The sequence below is a fragment of the Salvia hispanica genome, chromosome 6 (genome assembly GCF_023119035.1).
Source record: "Salvia hispanica cultivar TCC Black 2014 chromosome 6, UniMelb_Shisp_WGS_1.0, whole genome shotgun sequence".
Classification (NCBI taxonomy): Eukaryota; Viridiplantae; Streptophyta; class Magnoliopsida; order Lamiales; family Lamiaceae; genus Salvia; species Salvia hispanica.
Genome location: NC_062970.1, coordinates 3326924 through 3346556, shown reverse-complemented (window position 1 = coordinate 3346556; position 19633 = coordinate 3326924). Strand labels below are relative to the sequence as shown.

General features: G+C 35.7%; 4 protein-coding genes across 4 annotated transcripts; 1 reads left to right on the top strand and 3 right to left on the bottom strand.

Moving 5' to 3' along the window:
* The first annotated feature begins 1284 nt into the window (after window positions 1-1284).
* Window positions 1285-2838, top strand: LOC125196038 (mogroside IE synthase-like). Its single transcript, XM_048094389.1, has 2 exons — window positions 1285-1951; window positions 2028-2838. The coding sequence occupies exons 1-2, from the start codon at window positions 1310-1312 to the stop codon at window positions 2742-2744; spliced, it is 1359 nt and encodes a 452-aa protein (XP_047950346.1). The 5' UTR covers window positions 1285-1309; the 3' UTR covers window positions 2745-2838.
* Window positions 2781-6209, bottom strand: LOC125196039 (probable protein phosphatase 2C 54). Its single transcript, XM_048094390.1, has 4 exons — window positions 5796-6209; window positions 4352-4549; window positions 3598-3809; window positions 2781-3520 (listed from the first exon to the last, which is right to left on the bottom strand). The coding sequence occupies exons 1-4, from the start codon at window positions 5991-5993 to the stop codon at window positions 2962-2964; spliced, it is 1167 nt and encodes a 388-aa protein (XP_047950347.1). The 5' UTR covers window positions 5994-6209; the 3' UTR covers window positions 2781-2961.
* Window positions 6210-12373: 6164 nt separating this feature from the next.
* LOC125193468 lies at window positions 12374-15474 on the bottom strand. The gene is made up of 2 exons (XM_048091258.1): window positions 14890-15474; window positions 12374-13527 (listed from the first exon to the last, which is right to left on the bottom strand). Exons 1-2 carry the CDS (start codon window positions 15416-15418, stop codon window positions 13118-13120), a joined length of 939 nt encoding a protein of 312 aa, XP_047947215.1. The 5' UTR covers window positions 15419-15474; the 3' UTR covers window positions 12374-13117.
* Window positions 15475-17140: 1666 nt separating this feature from the next.
* LOC125193703 (putative late blight resistance protein homolog R1B-16) lies at window positions 17141-19633 on the bottom strand. The gene has a single exon (XM_048091570.1). The coding sequence runs from the start codon at window positions 19631-19633 to the stop codon at window positions 17141-17143; it is 2493 nt and encodes an 830-aa protein (XP_047947527.1).

The window sequence follows — 19633 nt, the reverse complement described above, 5'->3', positions numbered from 1 at the left end:
AAAGGCTTAATTATGTGAATTGAAGTCAAGTGTAATAAAATAGAATATGATTCCAATTTTATATGATTTGCTGTCTTGGTTAATTAAATAGACAGTCAAGTAAATACACTTGGTTCTCTTGGTTTTATATATTGCATTACCTATTTCTATTTAATTATACTATTTATCAAATAGTATATGATGTATATCAATTATCCTTAAAATTGAATGTGTAAGAGGGATATAATAGGCAATCTATATTTTCTAGCCAAGACACCTTTTTCATTAATATATAGAATTATACTCCCTCCGTCTCGCTTTAGCAGTCCCATTGACTTTTCTGCCATCTTTTTGTAAAAATAATAAAAAATAGTTAAAGTGGAGAAATGGTAAAGTAAGAGACACAATAATGTAGATAAGACTCTTCTCTATATTATTCTCTCTCTTAATTTACCATTTCACCTCTTTAACTATTTTTTTTTATCATTTTTACAAAAAGAAGGCAGAAAAGTCAATGGGACTGCTAAAGCGAGACGGAGGGAGTATATGATATACTATCTCCGTCCTCCAAATTTTGACACAGTTTACCATTTCGGTCCGTCCCTGAAAGTTTGACACACTTCACTTTTTACCATTTTTGGTAATACACCTTATATTTCACTAACCCATTCCTACTCACATTTTATTATAAAACTAATACTTTAAAAGTAAGACCCACATCCACCAACTTTTTCAACACACTTTCCATTACATTTCTTAAAACCCGTGTCGGGTCAAACCGTGTCAAAATTTAGGGGACGGAGATAGTAGTAATTAATATAATTAAATAGAAATATGTAATGCAATATTTAAAACCAAGAGATTGAAGAGGCAGTCAACTTTACTACTCATAAAGAACATGATTCAAAGATTTATTTATATTATGAATGCTTACTATTTAATCACTCAAGAAGAGATTGCTCAACAGTTTAATGGCTCTAGTCAAATTCGTACCACAACTCTTAGCAGCTAAGTATGATTGCTTACTATTAATCACTCAAGAGTTTGCTCAATAGTTTAATGTAGCAATTCAACAAACTTAATACTAATCCACAGATTAAGCCAAGGTCAAATTTAACTATAATATCCCCTTCTCTATCTTAAATTCCTATGAAGATAAAACTACTGTTTTAGTCTCACAATCAATACAATAACCAATTTTCTCATGATCTAGGATATTTTATTACAAATACTATTTGATTAAATACACATTACTATATAAGAACCTGTTTGTTGTAAGAATGTAGCAAAAACATAAACACACAACCCAAAAAGGCATATATTTGTTGAAATGGAGAAAAGCAAAGGCCATTGCTTGATCATGCCGGATCAGCTTCAAGGCCACATAAATCCCATGCTCCAATTCTCCAAACGCTTAGCACAAAAGGGAGTCAAAATCACACTCGCCGTCACACGCTACACCTTCAAAACCATGCAGGACTTCTCATGTGGTTCCATTTCTGTGGAGACTATCTCCGACGGATACGACAACGGGTGGCGAGGCGACCTCAATGACGACCTTCAGGAGTTCGTGGACCGCACGCGACAAGTCGGGACGAAGACAATGGAGGAGCTCCTGGAGCGGCTGAGGGGATCCGGCCAGCCAGTCGACTGCGTGGTCTACGGCCCCCTCATTCCGTGGTGCCTCGATGTTGCTAAGAAGTTTGGATTGGTTGGAGTGGCTTTCTTCACTCAATCGTGTGTGGTGACTAGCATCTACCACCATTTGTATGAGGGGCGTATTCGGCTGCCGTTTTTGGACGGTGGCGCTGTTCGTCTTGCTGGATTGCCTGCTATGGAACCGTCAGACATGCCGTCGTTCATGTATGACGGGTCGTATCCCTCTGGTTTGAAGCTGATGTTGGATCAGTTCGAGAACATCGCGGAGGCGGATTGCATACTGGTCAATAGCTTCTACGAGCTGGAAACAGAGGTACTGTTCACAAAACCAATTAGTGATAGGAGGAGTGATTCGTTATGTATTTTAAGAAATTTGGTGGTCATGGCAGGCGGAGGAGTGGATGGCCGGGATGGGGAAGGTTAGGACGATCGGGCCGAGCATACCTTCAGCGTACTTGGACAAGCGGATGGCAGACGACAGAGTATACGGTCTTAGCATGTTGAAGCCGAGCAGGGACACTTGCATAGAGTGGCTTGGGCGGCGTGCTCCGAGATCCGTCGTTTACGTGTCATTCGGTAGTATGGCGGAGTTGGGAGCAGAGCAGATGGGGGAATTGGCGGAGGGGTTGAGACTATCCGGCTATTACTTCATGTGGGTGGTTAGACCCACGGAGGAGTCCAAGCTTCCAGACGGTTTCTCTTCGGAGAAAGGGTTGGTGGTGGGGTGGTGCCCCCAGTTGGAGGTGTTGGCGGACGAGGCGGTGGGGTGCTTCGTCACGCACTGCGGGTGGAACTCGATGCTCGAGGCATTGAGCTTAGGAGTGCCGATGGTGGGGATGCCGCAGTGGAGCGATCAAACCACCAACTCTAAGTTGATGGCGGACGTGTGGGGGGTGGGGATCCGGGCTCACCCCGACCAGAGAGGTGTAGTCGGGGGAGCCGAGATAGTTCGTTGCGTGAAGCATGTGATGGAAGATGGGGGAGGGGAAGAGATGAGAAGAAGTGCAGAGAGATGGAAGAGATTAGCTACTGAGGCAGTTGATGCAGGAGGCACATCAGATCAAAATATTGAGGAATTTGTTGCTTCAATTGTGGCTTCTGCATAATGAAACTGTATTTAACTTTTTCTTTGTCTAATAAGATTGAAGATCAAAATATATTTCCTAGGAAGAATATCATCGTTTTACTCAGAAAAATGGCCACACAGTTTATACATTGTTTCTGTTTTTCTCAATAGGCATATTTACAAGTTGCTCACAACATCATATTATTGTCATAAATCATAAATTGTTACCTGTAAGAAGAAATGGATCAATCTCTGCTCTAACCTTGAAGCAGGAATTTGAGGTTTTGAAGCCCTTCTGCAGAAATGCACCTTCGAACTCTAGGCCTTTGATAGACAATTGGAGGAGGTGGTTCGGAGTGAAAACACACCATCACTACTGTCAGATTATCAGTAGCCCCTCGCTTCTTGGCTTCATTTACTATGTCTCTGCAGCACTGCTTGACATTGTTGTGCTCTTGGAGCCGCCTCCTCGCAAAGTCTACTGCATTCTGGCTCATGAATACGTCCCATATTCCATCGCTTCCAATTATCAAGAATTCGTCCTCCTTTGTAAGTGTAGTTAGCCTGAGTTCCGGTTCTGCGCTCAGAGGTCCGCCTTGTTCAACCTCTTTCAGGCCTTTGATGTGCCAGTTTCCCAAAGCTCGGGTCACTCCTAACTGTCCGTTTAGATAACCATCATCTACGTAGCCACCTACTGATTCAATCCTCATTCTTTCGCTTGCAGAGCAAGGCCTGTGATCTTCTGACATCTCGACAGCAACTCCACTTCGAGATAAAACAGCTCTACAATCTCCAGCATTTGCTACAAGCAATGACCTGTTCAGAAATATGCCAGATTTAGCAAACGAACAATCGATTCTAGAGGACTTCAAATCCAGTTAATAATCCTTTACCTGCCATGTATCATTGCAGTTAGTGCAGTCGTGCCAGATGACAGCGTGGACTCAACAGAACAAGACCTTGCAAATGCAGCATCAGCCTCTATATACGATCTCGTAACCACTTTCTCGAGTTCCAATGGGAAATCAGCATCTTCAACAATGATTCTTGGCAAGTGATCCCGAGCAAACTGAGCTGCACCCTTCCCACCATGTCCATCAAACACCTGCAACAAATCCAACTCACATGTAAGACAAAAAAAAGATAAGAACTTGTTTGATTCTGTGATACTGATAATCCGATTTATGTCCGTGTCGTGAACTTTGTTATAGACCATCTTGGGCTAGCATATTACCTACAAAAGTAAAAAGAATGCAACTCCTTTGCAGATAATAAATTTTATCGAATATAAAAGAATGCATTCATTTGAAAATTGCATGAGACGATAACTGTATAGACCAAATGCAAAATGATAGTACATCATAAAGAGATACTAATAATTAAGGAATCCATTTTGTTGTCTTAATAGAAGAATAAATTGCTTATGGTGGCTGCAAGAGGAAATAACGTATTGCGTGAAGGAAATCTGTGAACATGCTAAAGCACAATTGAACAACACGACTGGCCATTACCACGGCCATGAGTTAGATAATCTAAAATACTTCTTGATCAGTTTTGAATAAGTAATACTACTAGTATTACATATGTCTATATCAAGTTCACATGCAAATCTTCTCAAAGAAAATAGCGGCAAATTAAACAACTTACCCCATAGAAGGACATGGCTTCCTCACCACGTGCAGCGTAACCGAAGTTCATAGCTAAGTCAGGAATACAAACATGAGTATCCTCCATATGTGACCTGCCTCCAATGTCTGACCACTCCCCAGACCGAAGGGTGGGCAGAAAATTGTTCAACATCTGAGCTTTGTCCGAGATAACTGATTCTTCAGAAATGGTTTCCAGCTGTGAAGGAAAAAAGGAAAATATGAGGAACTGAGACAAGAACCATCATAGTCCAATAGTCCAAGAAAAACTTTAACACTGAACTTCCACACTTCAGCTTCTAACTATATCTATAGGAGTACTATTAAAAAAGTTTCTTTTTTCACAAATTTTGGCATATGCCTGTAATATCCTTAGTTATTCTAACTTCTAGGGATAGACAAGTAATTTGATACAAGATTCAATAATCATATGAGATAATCCTAAAATCTGTCAAATCAAACCCCAGCCCACCACCATTTATATCTCTCATAAGGCAAGTATTTTCGCCTGAGTGCAAATACAAATGTCCGTTCCCCCATATTGGAACAAGAAGCTGGAAAGCATGCCTTAGTGTTGTATGTGGACCATAGACACCAGATGACCAGATAGATGAAAAACATGTTCAAGCTCAGGCCTCAAAACAATATTAATGCTAACCAAATGAGACAACAGTAAGCCTTACAAAAAAAATTGCTTAAAGAGAAAACATTCATTTACATGAATAATTTAGACAAACAATCCTCAACATATGTGTCGGCAATCGGCATCGAGAGATATAACAACTTCCAAGTAAATCTCCAATGAAGAAAGGAACACAGAAGCTTAAATCTCATTCTTAGTTAGTTAGTTAGTTAGTTACTGGGATTTTTTGGTTGCTTGAAAGTTGAAACTTATCACAATGTTGCATATGGCATGAATGAAGCTAAAGTTTCACCCTTTCAAGTTTCTGCTGCAAGACATGAATAACTCCCTTTCACATAAAGGCCATAAAAGGAAAAATACTTATAATCTTCATCACTATGACAGAAGAAGGCTACAATAACTCCAAGTGTGAAGATGAGATTGGCCAATAGAGGCAAATTTTCAAACAAGCAAGATCATTTAAAGTTAACTTTTTTAGCAAATTTTGTGGTATCTAGAATAGCAATAATTATGAAAAGCAAAAGGTCACAATGAGTTCAAATCTTAGATGTGATATGATATCTAGGTCGTTGATTCAACGCCCCTATCCCCATCCCCAAAATAAACCGACCTAATTAATTGCAGAAAACGAAACAGCAATTCGCCCAATTCGAATAAATTCACAGTTGCAACCAAATGATTTCTCTCCTCTTTTTCCCATCCAAACATGAAACTAAGATAAACACCCCCAAATTGCAGAAAGAGCACACTACTACCTTGTATACACGACCAAATCAAACCCAATTAGACGAATTTTACCTACCGGGAAGGAGATTATGGAAGCTGCAACAGGATCAGCGGCCTTGCTATCTCGATTTTCAGCAGCAGAATGCGACGGCTGCATAGACTTGACGCTTCCCTCACTCACATCATCATCATCATCATCACCATGATCATCATGATTTGGGAGGCTCATATCTTCCATTCCCTCACTGACCTTGTCGGCGTCTTGAACACACATTTTGTATGATAATTTATGGTCAACTAGGACAACAAAGTCTCTGTTTTTTCAATTCTTTTTCCTCTGCACCTTCCTGGGGAGGTTGAGAATATTGAGGGGAAATTATGGGTAGCAGTAGGGATGGGGCATGGATTGGGTGAGAGAAGATTCGCAGAATATGTGTTTATGCTGTGAAGAGAGCTCTAGAGAGAGAGAGAGAGGTATGCTCCATTGTAAGTTGGGAGTTGTGTTGTAAATATATGTGGAAGGAGAGAGGCTGTTTGTGTTTTGGGGGGGCTGGGTGGGGGCCCAGGGGCTCAAGATTTTTGTATTTGTGCTTGTGGAAAATATGGTTGTGAAAAGTTTGGGATTTCTTCATTTCTAAGGCATTATTACTTCTCAAATTTCCACACTCTTTCTTTAACCTTTATCTGTTATAAAATTATATTTGAGTTTACAATAGGTTCCTAGATTTAGCAAATCTCGCCAAAGATCATCCTCAATTCCTTTCTTGATTTTAGCATATCTCTTATTTATTTATGTTTCTTGATTATGTTTTATTTATGTTTATTGATTAGCAAGACACATGTTAGGGTTCAGAATTCTATATAATAGAATTCTTTCGTATTTTCATTCATTATGAATTAAGAAATAAAATACTTCTTTTCTCATTCTTGTTCCAAAACCCTAGAACTTCAACTAGGAAATTATCGCTTTCTTTTCGTTCAATTTTCGCGTGCTCTACAAATCTCTAGGGAACTTAAACCCTATCAGTTTATCACTGATATCTGAGGTTGGATCGATCTTCCTTTTTCTTTACTTTTTCTATCAAACAGAGGGGTATTTTGTCCCATAGCATAGAGATTTAGGGATCAAGTCCACCATTTTCTTCTCATCCAAATGAAAAAAATAATGGAACCAACTCTGAAAGTAAAAGGCAGTTGTGTGTTTAGTAGGTCCAATTTTTCTATCAAACTAATTAAAAGCATAAGTTTGAAAGATTTAACTTTTTGGGGCTTGGGGGTATTATTTGTGCTTTACATAATTTTCTTTCATTTTTTTCTTTTTTTGCTTTCTGTTTTTTTATTGGTGAATATTCAAGTAGATAATTACCAAAGGTTGGAATAGTATGATGCAATTTCCAATTCCATAAATTGTGTAATTACCAAGGGTATGAATATGACTTTATACTCTATACAAATTTGAGTAGTTTTTATTTGTTATCTCCAAGGTCCAAATTAGGAGTCAATAAAGAAGGCGGATTTTTGATCTCGAATCTTTATAAATTGTCAAGTGGTTAGTCATGCTATTTATTACTCCCTCCGTCCCATAAAAAATATCACAGCTGTAGGACGATACGAGATTTTAAGAGATTTTGTTTTGTGTCTTAAATGAAAAGAGAAAATATAATTTTTATATTCATGTGAGAGGAAACTTTTTTCAAAAATGTAAATGTGACATCTTTTGTGGGACAAACTAAAAAGGAAAGTGTGACTTAGTCTAAGTATTAATTCCTTCTTATGTCGGCGAATATGAGTCTTATTTTATATAATTTTTATATTCATGTGAGAGATAATTTTTTAAAAAATGTAAATGTGACATCTTTTGTGGGACAAAATAAAAAGAAAAGTGTGACTTGACCTAAGTATTAATTCCTTCTTATGTCGGCGAATATGAGTCTTATTTTTTCCAATACAGACTTTAAGAAATATTAAGAAAAGTGGAGGGAAAAAAATTAGTGTTATATGAGTATCACTTGTATATACTATTGATTTTAAATGAAATATCAGTGGAATGAGTCAGTTGAATGTGTAGTATAATTATAACAAAAATGAACTGAAATTTTTTTTGTGGATGGACCAAAATGAAAAATGAAACTCCTATAAGTGGATGGATGGAACGGTACTATACTAAATGGAGTATGTAATTTGCAACTGTACATTAATTCTTAAGTAACTTTATCGACAACTAGAAATCTTTAAAACTTAACTAGTGGCTAGTGATGAGAGCTATCGAAAAATTGGTTGTGCGATGGGTGTTGTATATCAGCTGTCAACATTGCTTTATAGGAGTATATTTTAGGTGTCCGAATTTATAAAAAATATTTTTGTACAATATTTTCTGATCCTAAGCTGCAATTTTTAAAATTGTTAAGTATATATTATTTCATACTTTTTATATTTATTTTAATTATTTGATGACAAAAATTATAGATGGAGTCCACGTGTCTATATATTCCAGCCACGTGTCTATATTTATTTACATAGTGTCTATATGAGTAAAAATTATAGACGTGCCTAACTAAATATATTAACAACATTGTTTATGTAGCTGAAAATTCTATTATTATAGGACAATTGAAAAAAGGGATATTGGCATCTAATATCACGTAACTTTTAAAAAGTTGGGTTTTTCTCACGAACTTTAAAATTGGCAAATAATATCGCGAACTTTACCTTGTTTTTTTCCACGGATGAAAAAATTCTTCAAATAAATGGATTTTTTTTCGTAAGTTCTCAACAACAATTTTGAGAGCTTCAAGTTTTTCAATCTTTGAAGATAGTTTTTCTTGAAGTACACCCTCCAAAATTGTTCTTCAATCTATTAAAATAACATGAATTTTTTTATTCGTGGGAAAAAACAAACAAGAGGTCAAGTTCGTGATATTATTTGCCAATTTTAAAGTTTGTGGGAAAAACCCAACTTTTTGAAAGTTTCGTGATATTAGATGCCAATATCCCTTGAAAAAATAGCAAACTTATGATATAATTGGCTATTTTTTCAAAGCAAATGGATTAACTAGAACTAGAGACACTTTAATTCTATATAACGTCATTTCTTTAATACAAGAAAAATTAACGGCTAAGGACTTTTTAATTAAATTAGGGACGTTATTTTTTTATTGCTAAATAATTCACGAATACTTCATAAAGTGTCCTTATAGTCGGTGTGTCAAACAAAAATAAGGAAACAAAAGAGAAGCGTCTGTGAATTATTTAATTTTGGGGCACTTTTCAAAAGCACCCCTAATTTTGTTTAATTATTGTTAAAAAGGGTCCGATATAAAAATAATGTTGTTTTAGTCATACAAATTTTCACATACTAAATAATGTGCTCATACATGTTTTAGATTTGTGAAAAGGCGAAATTATTATGTACTGTACTTATTTCGGCAAATAATTAAAATTAAAGTTAAATTCAAATATATAGAATCATGTCGAATTTTTTATCATTAAATTTTATAGTACTCTAAGCTTACGATCATTCATATTTTCTACTTTTGAATTACTAATACTCAATATATATAAATGTTTCGAATATTGAAATCTGAGACACTGTATAAAGCAAAGATTCCAACTAATTATAATACTGATGCTAAGCAAACAAAAGAAAATCATAATTTATGTATGATAATGATATCGTTTGTATTTGGTGTGAAAGAATAAATTGTTTTTTTGGTAATAATCATGCCACGACTCTTAATTAAAATCATAAAGCGTCGTCGTGAAGGAGAAGACATCCACGTATATATATATATGTCTAATGAATATGATGCAAAGAAAATGACATCAGATTTCTCTTTTGGGGCTTTTGCCAAAATAGACGAAAATCAAACACAAACTATCTATCTTTATTTTTCTTTTTGAATAATATATATTCAATAGATGAAAGCCAAATGAAAACTATCTAATAATATATTTATAGTCTCTCTCTAGATTTCTCTCTCGTGTTGCAAGATCGAGTCACGTTTCAGTTTCACATAAAAGCCAATTTTTTTTTAATACTATAGTATTGTCTTTTTATCTTACGTGGATGTCACGCTATAGCCTATAGTTACTTATAAATTGTTTTATATTTAAAAATGCTCATATTGATGAGTCTTGATTAGTGAATTCTATTCTCTTCTAGATTCAAATATTTCTGTGATTTCACTTTAGTATTATTAATGTGAAAAATTAATAAAATATAAAAGTGATTGAAATAAAATTTAATTAAAGTATTATTAGTAGAGAATATAGTAATGTGATTGATTTTTATTGACGGGCTAAAATGAAAAAACAAAATTATTAATTATAGACCGGTAAGTATATTACAGTTATATTAATAAAATATAAACAAATTAAATTAATATAATACATGATCTATTTATTATATAGTAATATATAATAAAAGTCAAATGAGATATTATAGCAATCGAGAGAGTATTATAAAATTTGTATTATATTTAATTTATATTAAAAGACGGCCACAAGTTGTAGTTCTACATTAAAATAATACTCCTAGTAATACTAATCAAGAAAATGTGTATTATTACAGCAAAGAATATTGATGCAATCAAGTTGCACATTTTTATATTCGAAAAGAAATTTAAACAAATTTAAAGTAAAACATAGATACGACAATGTGCCAGTATGGGCACCGCCATATTATTTTGTGCGGTCCGAAATTTACACCATTTAATAGGAGGAAAAAAATAAATTTGCCGCCGAAATAATGAAATGACTTTTACATAATTTTATTTAATTTTATAAAGTGGATTGGCATATTGTCCACATTTCCAAATATATACAAATAAGTCTGTGTCAATTGGATTGATAAATGAACTCTTTTGTTCATCGATGATTGGTTATAACAACCTTGGGCGTGGCTTCATATTATCCAATTAATTGGGATCAAAATTTAAATCACTCATAGCTGTAGCCGTAAACATTAATTAATCTTATAAATACATATTTATGATGTGTTTTATGGCCCGAACTCAGTTTTGTGGAATATATTTGAATTCGAACTGACCCATTTAAATTATAAATTGGTGTGGCTACAACTATTGAGTTTTCTAAATAATGCGAAACATTCAAAAAAGTTAATTTTAAGTATCTAACATGCGATTCTCGGTGAATAATATATAAGAAAATTTTGTGGGTCAATATCTTAATTCTTAAGTCTACATCAGGTAGAAATATATCCTCACATAGTCCAATATAAGTATATAACTAGATAAAATCGGATCGAAACTTGATTAAGAAATTATTCCATTAATCTAATTTCTTTTACGTACTACTCCCTCCGTCCCTCCTACCGTTCATTTAATCTATGAGAAGAAACATGATAACTTTAATATTCCTTTTTCTGTTTGATATCAGTAGGGTCAATTTTTTGCATTTTGAATGTTAGGTCAAAAAGTATGACATTTTTTAACTGAGTAATGAGAGATTTAAAAAATGGAATTTATGGGGTCAGATATAGTGAAAAAAGTTTTTGTCGGTGTTAAATGATAGACGCGATGTTGTAGAACAATTGTCGCTAGAAATAGTGACGGAGAAGAACGGATGTAAGCTCTAACTCTAAATATCGAGGAGGAGTTGTCGCACTATAGAATCGTCACCACCTCTAAAGTCTGATTTAATAAGAATTTTTCTATTCTCGTGAGCTTGCTAAGGTAGGCCGAACTCCGACCCCACCTGACGCAAAATCAAACTATCATGATCATTTTGATTTTTGTATTTGTCAGACTCATAAACAGCCTCAATTATGATATCTCAACATACATCAATCTCAATTGTCATAATACAAATGAAAAACATTTAATTTATTTCTCAATGAATGAAAATACAATAGAATTCTATTATATAGAATTCAAATCCCTAACATATGTCTTGCTAATCCAGAAACATAATTAAAATAAAAGATTACAAAAGATACGGAGAATAAATAAAGATAACTAACTAAAATAAAAGATATGCGAAAATATTGGAGATGATCTTCGGCGGGATTTGCTAGGAGGACCCTATCATTGTGGCAAAAAATAAAAAGAAATTTTTGTCAATTAATCTTGGACGGAGGAGTACTTTGTGTAGCTATACTAGTTTTGATGGTCATGACTCGTGAGTCATGAGCGGTTAATTGGCGATGAAGGGAATAGTTAATGGTTTGATGCTTCTGAATTCTTATTCGGTAAAAGTTAGTAATACACTAATACTCAAATCAATTCTATTCTAATACATGGGCCAAGGCTAGTACCCATTTTTAGGGTTAATAAATGGCAAATTACAGCCCATTTATACGAATATCAACGAGATCAAGCTGGGCTCTCCTATCATTATACAGACCCAATATGTAAATAAAAATAATAATTTGAAAAACTAGTTAGAAGGGGAAAATTGCTCCAAATATATAAAGAAGAGTTGTAGTTTGGAAATTTGAAATAAAATAAATCAAATTTTAATTTTCTTCTTTTATCTGATATGAAATTCCCTAAACTGAACCAGATGTGGGCGATGCATTTGTTCACATGACAAAATTATCCAGCACAACGTTTTGTTAAAAGCAAACGACATCGTTCTTAGTCGAACCATATGGAGTAATTTACTACCTCAACTCAATATTGTCCCTCAAAATTCTGAAAAGGCCCCATGGTAATTTCTTGGCTGTAGATATCATATATTAAGTCAGTGGCAATTAGCAAACACATGAAATAAAATCCTAACATTATTCCTAGTGAAATCTTTTGTACACATCCTCATCCTCATTATTCCTAGTGAAATCTTTTGTAGAGAAACTGGTTTTAACACATGCTACACCGATCGAGTTGCACTTTCTCTTATCGTAGCCATCAAAATCAGTGAGGTGAATGTTACATATATGACTAAAAACAAGGAAGCAAATGTTACAAAATAGAAACTCTGGTTCAGTGCTCTTGAGGAAGTGAAGCCCAAGAGTACTCTTCAATTCTTCAAACACCCAAACACTCTAATTACCTGCCACTAGAACTTCAAAGTTGGCATTTGCTAAGCTCTTCAACCTTAGTCCTTCTTCTTCAATCCAAATAGCAGCTACAACATGAAGGTCTAGTTGGTCTCCATATAATTCCTCTTGTTCGTCTACTATCTTTTTAGCCGACATCACTGCTGATACAGTGCAATGTACGATAACAATCGATTTGAGCGTTGTTATTTCTCCAACTTCTAATGGAATCTCCTCCAGACAATGTAAAAAGTGTAGATGAAGCTTCTCGAGAAGTGGAAAGTGGGAATTGTCAGACACAATCCATTCTTTTAGATTACTACCCTCCAACTGTAGAAATTTGAGGCATGGGAATTGGCCTTCAATTGTTTCCCACTTGCCAGTCTTGAAAAAACCACCTTTCAATACAAGCTTCTGAAGAAGGGCAACGGACCGATTTCAGACATGATATTGTCAACCTCCTGATGAGAAGAGACCTCAACTGACAACTTCTTGAGGGAGTGTGTGAACCTAATCCACTGCCAACATTCCCCACCTGCATAGCTGGTGTAGCAATGTAAATTTTCCAATTTACGCAAACACTGAATATGACTGATGCGCTTTTCTTCCTCCATTTGTTCATGATAGCGTAGAGACAATTTCTTGACATTGGGAATTCTTTTAACCACCTCCTCATTCAAACACAAAGCATGCACTTTTTTGAGTGTTTGCAAATTCTCCAGGATAACAGTGTCATTGTCATCACTAGGAGGATCTGGGAGAGTCCCATTAAACACCAGATGCCGAAGTTGATGCAATTTCCAAATCTCAACTGGTACAATAATATCCCGCGAAAAACTAATAATCAATGTGTGTAGATTCCAGAGCAATTCAAGCGAGGAAGGGAATTTGGACCGACGAGTAACTCTAACAACAATGTACCGCGAGTTAACTGACTCAAACACATTATCTAGGAAAAAACAGTCAGTCCAAGTTTCTTCTTCATCATATTTTTCACCATATGCTTTGAATGTCCTCAACAGTCTAAGATTATGAGGTAGTCGAATTTCTTCATAATCACTCTCCTCTTCATCGTCGTCATAATCACTCCTCTCGTCATCGTCGTTGTCATCGTCGTTATAAACACATATTATGGAACGAGCGTGTGACAAAGATCCCAATATTTTACTTTTTAACGACCTTGGGGTTTTAAGAACAACCCGCCGCTCGTTATTCATGCATGGAGCATCATCTCTTATGATTTGATAAAACCTTTCCTTTTCAGCTTCTTTCAAACACAAATCTCGCAATAAATCATGAATCTTACAATACTTAACATTCCCCAGAGACCCCAACTCATCAACTAAAATGAGATTTCGATCAACCAACTCCATTAAGTACTCGTGTGCGACTGTTTCCAAACATTTCCCACCCCTTGGTTTCAAAAATCCTTCAGAAACCCATAGTTTCTCAAGCGTTGACACACGTATCCTACAATCTTCCTCAAAAATACCCAAATATAAAAAACATGGCTTCAAATAGTTTGGAAGGTAGATATAGCTCATCTTCAATGTTTTCAAGCAAAATTCATCATTACTGTTAATAACAACTGAATTTAAATTTTGCTCTATACGCTCCCAATAATCTCTCGTGCACTCAGATTTTGCCAAAAGACCTCCTATCGTAGCAATTGATAAAGGAAGCCCTTTACAACTTGCTACAATATTCTTTCCAATATTCTCCAACTCAAGAGGACAACTTTCTTTTGCAAACACTGTTTTACAAAACAATCCCCAACTACTAGTATCATCAAGAAATTTCATACCAACTCCATAAGACTCATTCAACTGTAAACTCAAGTTTGACAACCTAGTTGTTACGATTATCCGACTCCCATTTTTGTTATCAGGAAAGAAAACCTTTATCTTATCCCACACCTCGACACTCCACATATCATCCATTATTACAAAATACCTCCTACCATATAAAAACTTATATAATTGTTCTCCCAATTCACTTTCACTCAATTTTTCATTCTCATTCCGATCACAAGACTGCCTACTTGACTGAATATAAACTTCTCTAAGTGTTTCTCTAACATTATAAGTTTGAGAAATCGTAGTCCAAGCACGGATATCAAAATGCTCCTTAACAAGTGCATTTTCAAATAGATTTTTGGCGAGAGTGGTCTTACCAATGCCACCCATCCCCATGATGGGGATGATTTGGCGATTGAGTTGATCTCCGGTTAGCTTGTCCAAGACTTCAAGAAACACTTCTCCGAAGCCCACCATCATGTTTTCCTTCACAATGGAAGAAGTCGTCGAGTCAGCAACGCGTTTTTGCTGCGGCTGAGCTTGGATTGCAATCTTCGACACATCTTTCTTGATCAGATCCATTTCTTCTATCACTTTCTGCAGATCTTGGTAGAAGTCAGGATCTTCAACGATTGTGGATCGCTTGTCAATTTGAAGCACAATTTGAGACTCGATAACATCCTCAGCTGCATAAACTGCATCAGCAATGCGAAGCTCCAATGGATCGGCTTCATAGCCATCAGCAATAACAGGGGAAATATAACCATCAAGAAATTCTTGCAAGAAGGTAACAGTTTGAGTGAGAGATTGAACTTGTTTTTGATCTATAGAAATGGGAGGGGAAGGATGTTTCTCAAGAGTATCTATGATATGCATAAGAGAAACTAGAGCTCCATAGGCTGCCATGCTTATGCTTAGCTCGATTTTGAATGAAAATGAGATAGTATTTGGAAGTCAACCAATCTGGAAATATGAAAACACAATTGAGGACTGAAACATGTTAGAGCAGATAATTAAAGAAGCAGCATTAATGAAATTAATAAAATATGATGAGATAAAGATGCAGCATAAATGTAATCAATAAAATATGATGCAGTGGTTGAATACAGACGTTTTTAGTCAATGTAATTTGTAAAATATGCTGCAGATATTGTTAGCTTTTCTCTCCCTTCCACATTATTACTAGACAGCTAAGATTGTAAGGCTTAAACAACTATCTTAATAATTAATAATTAATTTGTAAAATATGCTGAAGATATTGATTAAAACTATTAATTTGTCATTTAATAGTAATTTTAATAATTAAAAAAATTATAGATATTTAAAAATAGAATTTTAAAATTTAATTTTATAAAATTAAACCTAATATTGAAATAAAGAAACAAAGTGAAGGATACCAAAAGAGAAGAAGAATGATAATTTTGAAATGATATCAGATTTAGTACATAACTAAAATAATATCAGATTTAAAACGTAAAAAAACCAAATTGCCCAACCCCCCAAAACCCCCCAAAAGGGTATTTTCGTCAAGAAACAGTGAAAAAGGACCATTTTCGAGATAAACGCTTAGTCCAAGGTTGTCTGAGGATATTTTTAAAGTCCAGGGTTCATTGGCGAGATAAACGCATAGTGCAGGGACTATTTTTGTAGTTCACTCTAGAAAATAAGAAGAAAAGGGAAAAAAAATCACATATTTGGTACTTTTAATTGAAATATCCAAATATATCATCTATGACTTAAAAATCACATGCTTGGTATCAAGGTTATTTTTGTCACGAGGCACCAAAACGATATAAAACAAAGATTAGGAGTCATTTTCGTGTGAAAGTGAAAAATCAGACGCTGTTTACATAGTCCACTCATAAATTAATGATACTATATACTGATATATCTCATCTTCGAAATCTCTGAAATCAGTAAATTGACATGCACACTTTATGCATAGTAATATGTAGATCTACGACCTAGGAAAATTTAACTACTACTACCTCCGTTCCCCAAAATTTGCTACACTTTGACCCACCACGGGTTTTAAGAAATGTAATGGAAAGTGGGTTGAAAAAGTTGGTGGGATGTGGGTCCTACTTTTAAAGTATTAATTTTATAATAAAATGTGAGTAGGAATGAGTTAGTGGAATATGAGGTCCACTATCAAAAATGGTAAAAATGAAGTGTATCAAATTTTTAGGGACGGACCGAAATAGTAAACTGTATCAAATTTTCAGGGACGGAGGTAGTACTATCTAACGGCATTAAAAATTCGAACAGTATGTACGTCAAAATAATTTCAAATAGGGTTCCAATAAATTGTTGAAAATATTTAAAAATAAAACCCTATTACATGAGGTGAATGTTACATCATACATGGCACTATGTAGATGAAAAAGAAGATGGTCATGGAAAACATGCTTGCTCTTACAGTAGAAAGAAAGCTAAGTACAATAGTATTCAAGCAACACAACCTCAAACTTTATTACATGCAAGGTCATAAATAGAAACTCTAGTTCACTCTTCCAATGAGCAAGCTCGGTCACCGTGATTTTCGGCATCTTCAACATGAGTTGGAATGAGAAGAGCAAGTGAAGCCCAAGAGTTCTCTTCAGTGCTACACAGGTCCAAGACTTTAAATTAACGAGCATCTACTTCAACTTCAAAGTTGGCATTTGCCAAGCTCTTAAGTTTTGCTTCATAAGTTACAACTTTAACTAGAACATGAAGGTCTAGTTGGTCTCCATATAAACACTCTTGTTCCTCTACTATCTTTTTAGCCGACACTGCCGCCGATTCACTGCAACATGAAACAACAATTGATTTGAGTGTCGCTATTTCTCCAACTTCTGATGGAATCTCCTCCAGAAAAAGCATTGAACTTAGACAAAGCTTCTCGAGACGTGGAAAGTGGGAGTGGTCCGACACAATCCAATACCTTAGACTCGTCTCAAATTTTAGAAACTTGAGGCTTGGGAAGTGGCCTTCAATTGTTTCCCACTTTTCTGTTTTGAAGTAACCACCTCCTAAAACAAACTTCTCAAGATGGGGCAATGAACCAAATTCAGACATGATATCTTCCAACTCCAGAATATTAGAGACACGAACTGACAACTTCTTGAGAGTGTGTGGGAAACTAATCCACCCCCAGCACTCCTCATGTCCGAATGTGGTGCGGAAGCATAAATTTTCCAATTTACGCAAACAATGAATACGGAAATTTTCTTCCTCCAGGTCATCATAGTAGGATAGACGCAATTTCTTCACATTGGGAATTCTTTTAACCACCTCTTCATTCAAACATAAATCCCGCACATTTTTTAGTGTTTGCAGATTCTTCAGGATAACAATGTCATTGTCGCTGCTGGGAGGATTTGGGAGAATCCCGGGAAACACAAGATGTCGAAGATGGTACAATTTCCAAATTTCAATCGGTACAACAGGATAAAGAGCCCACTTAATAATCAATGTATGTAGATTCCAAAGTAGACCAATCGAAGAAGGGAATTCGGTCCGATGAGGAACTCTAATGGTAATGAACCGTAAATTCACTGGTTCAAACAAATTATCTTGGAGAATCCAGTTATCTGTTTTTTCGTAATTACTCACCAATACATTACTCTTTAACAACCTTGTGGTTTTAAAAACAGCGCTACGTTCGCTATTCATGCGCGGAGGACCATCTCTTCTTATGACCTGATAAAACCTTTCTTTCTCAACTTCTTTTAAACATAAATCTCTCAACAAATCATGAATCTTGCAAGACTTAATATTTCCGGTAGACCCCAACTCATCAACTAAAATGAGATTTCTATCAACCAACTCCTTAAAGTACTCTTGCGCAATTGTTTCCAAACATTTCCCACTCTTTGGTTTCAAAAATCCTTCAGAAACCCATAGCTTCTTGAGCATTGACACATGGATCCTACGATCTTCCTCAAAAAGCCCCATATACAAAAAGCATGGCTTCAAATAGTTTGGAAGGTAGATATAGCTCATCCTCAATATTTTCAAACAAAATTCATCATTACTGTTAATAACAACTGCATTTAAATTTTGCTGTAAACGCTCCCAATATTCTCTTTCACCCTCAGATTTTGCCAAAAGACCTCCTATTGTAGCAATTGATAAAGGAAGCCCTTTACAATTTGCTACAATATTCTTTCCAATATTCTCCAACTCAAGAGGACAATTTTCTTTCCCAAACACAATCTTACAAAACAATCCCCAACTATTAGTCTCATCTAGAAATGGCATACCAACTCTATTAGACTCATTCAATTGCAAGCTCAAGTTTGACAATCTAGTTGTCACAATTATCCGACTCCCATTTCCGTTATCAGGAAAGAAAACTTTTATCCTCTCCCACACCTCAACACTCCACATATCATCCATTATTACAAGATACCTCCTACCATATAAAAACTTGTATAGCTTTTCTCCTAATTTGTTCTCACTCTTGTCACTACTCGAATCCCCACTTGCTTGGAAAAGAACTTCTCTAAGTGTTTCTCTAACATTATAAGTCTGAGAAATCGTGGTCCAAGTACGGATATCAAAATATTCCTTAACAAGTGGATTTTGGAAGAGATTTCTGGCGAGAGTGGTCTTACCAATGCCACCCATCCCCACGATGGGGATAATTTGGCGATTCGGTTGATCTCCAGTTAGCTTGTCCAAAACTTCAAGAAACACTTGTTCAAATCCCACCATCGCGTTTTCCTTCACAGTGGAAGAAGTCGTCAAGGCAGCAACGGGCTTTTGATCTTCGGCTGCAATCTGTTCCACCTCTTTCTTGATCAGATCCATTTCTTCTATCACTTTCTGCAGATCTTGATAGAAGCCAGGATCTTCGACGATTGTGGATCGCTTGTCAATTTGAACCACAATCTGAGACTCGATAACATCCTCAGCTGCATAAACTGCATCAGCAATGCGACGCTCCAATGGATCGGCTTCGTGGCCATCAGCCACAACAGGGGATGTATAACCATCAAGAAATTCTTGCAAGAAGTTAATATTTTGAGTGAGGGATTGAGCTTGTGTTTTGTGGATAGAAATGGGAGGGGAAGGATGTTTCTCGAGGTTTTCTACGATATGCATAAGAGAAACCAGCGCTCCATAGGCTGCCAT

Bases quoted from the DNA above. Each gene is read 5' to 3' on its own strand.
- LOC125196038 (XM_048094389.1), top strand. From the start codon at position 1,310: ATGGAGAAAAGCAAAGGCCATTGCTTGATCATGCCGGATCAGCTTCAA. The intron at 1,952-2,027 runs GTACTGTTCACA...TGGTCATGGCAG, and splicing joins TCTACGAGCTGGAAACAGAG to GCGGAGGAGTGGATGGCCGG.
- LOC125196039 (XM_048094390.1), bottom strand. From the start codon at position 5,993: ATGTGTGTTCAAGACGCCGACAAGGTCAGTGAGGGAATGGAAGATATG. The intron at 3,810-4,351 runs GTAAGTTGTTTA...GATTTGTTGCAG, and splicing joins AAGCCATGTCCTTCTATGGG to GTGTTTGATGGACATGGTGG. The intron at 3,521-3,597 runs GTAAAGGATTAT...ATTTCTGAACAG, and splicing joins ACTGCAATGATACATGGCAG to GTCATTGCTTGTAGCAAATG.
- LOC125193468 (XM_048091258.1), bottom strand. From the start codon at position 15,418: ATGGCAGCCTATGGAGCTCTAGTTTCTCTTATGCATATCATAGATACT. The intron at 13,528-14,889 runs GTAAGACCACTC...TTATTGTACCAG, and splicing joins CATGGGGATGGGTGGCATTG to TTGAGATTTGGAAATTGCAT.
- LOC125193703 (XM_048091570.1), bottom strand. From the start codon at position 19,633: ATGGCAGCCTATGGAGCGCTGGTTTCTCTTATGCATATCGTAGAAAAC.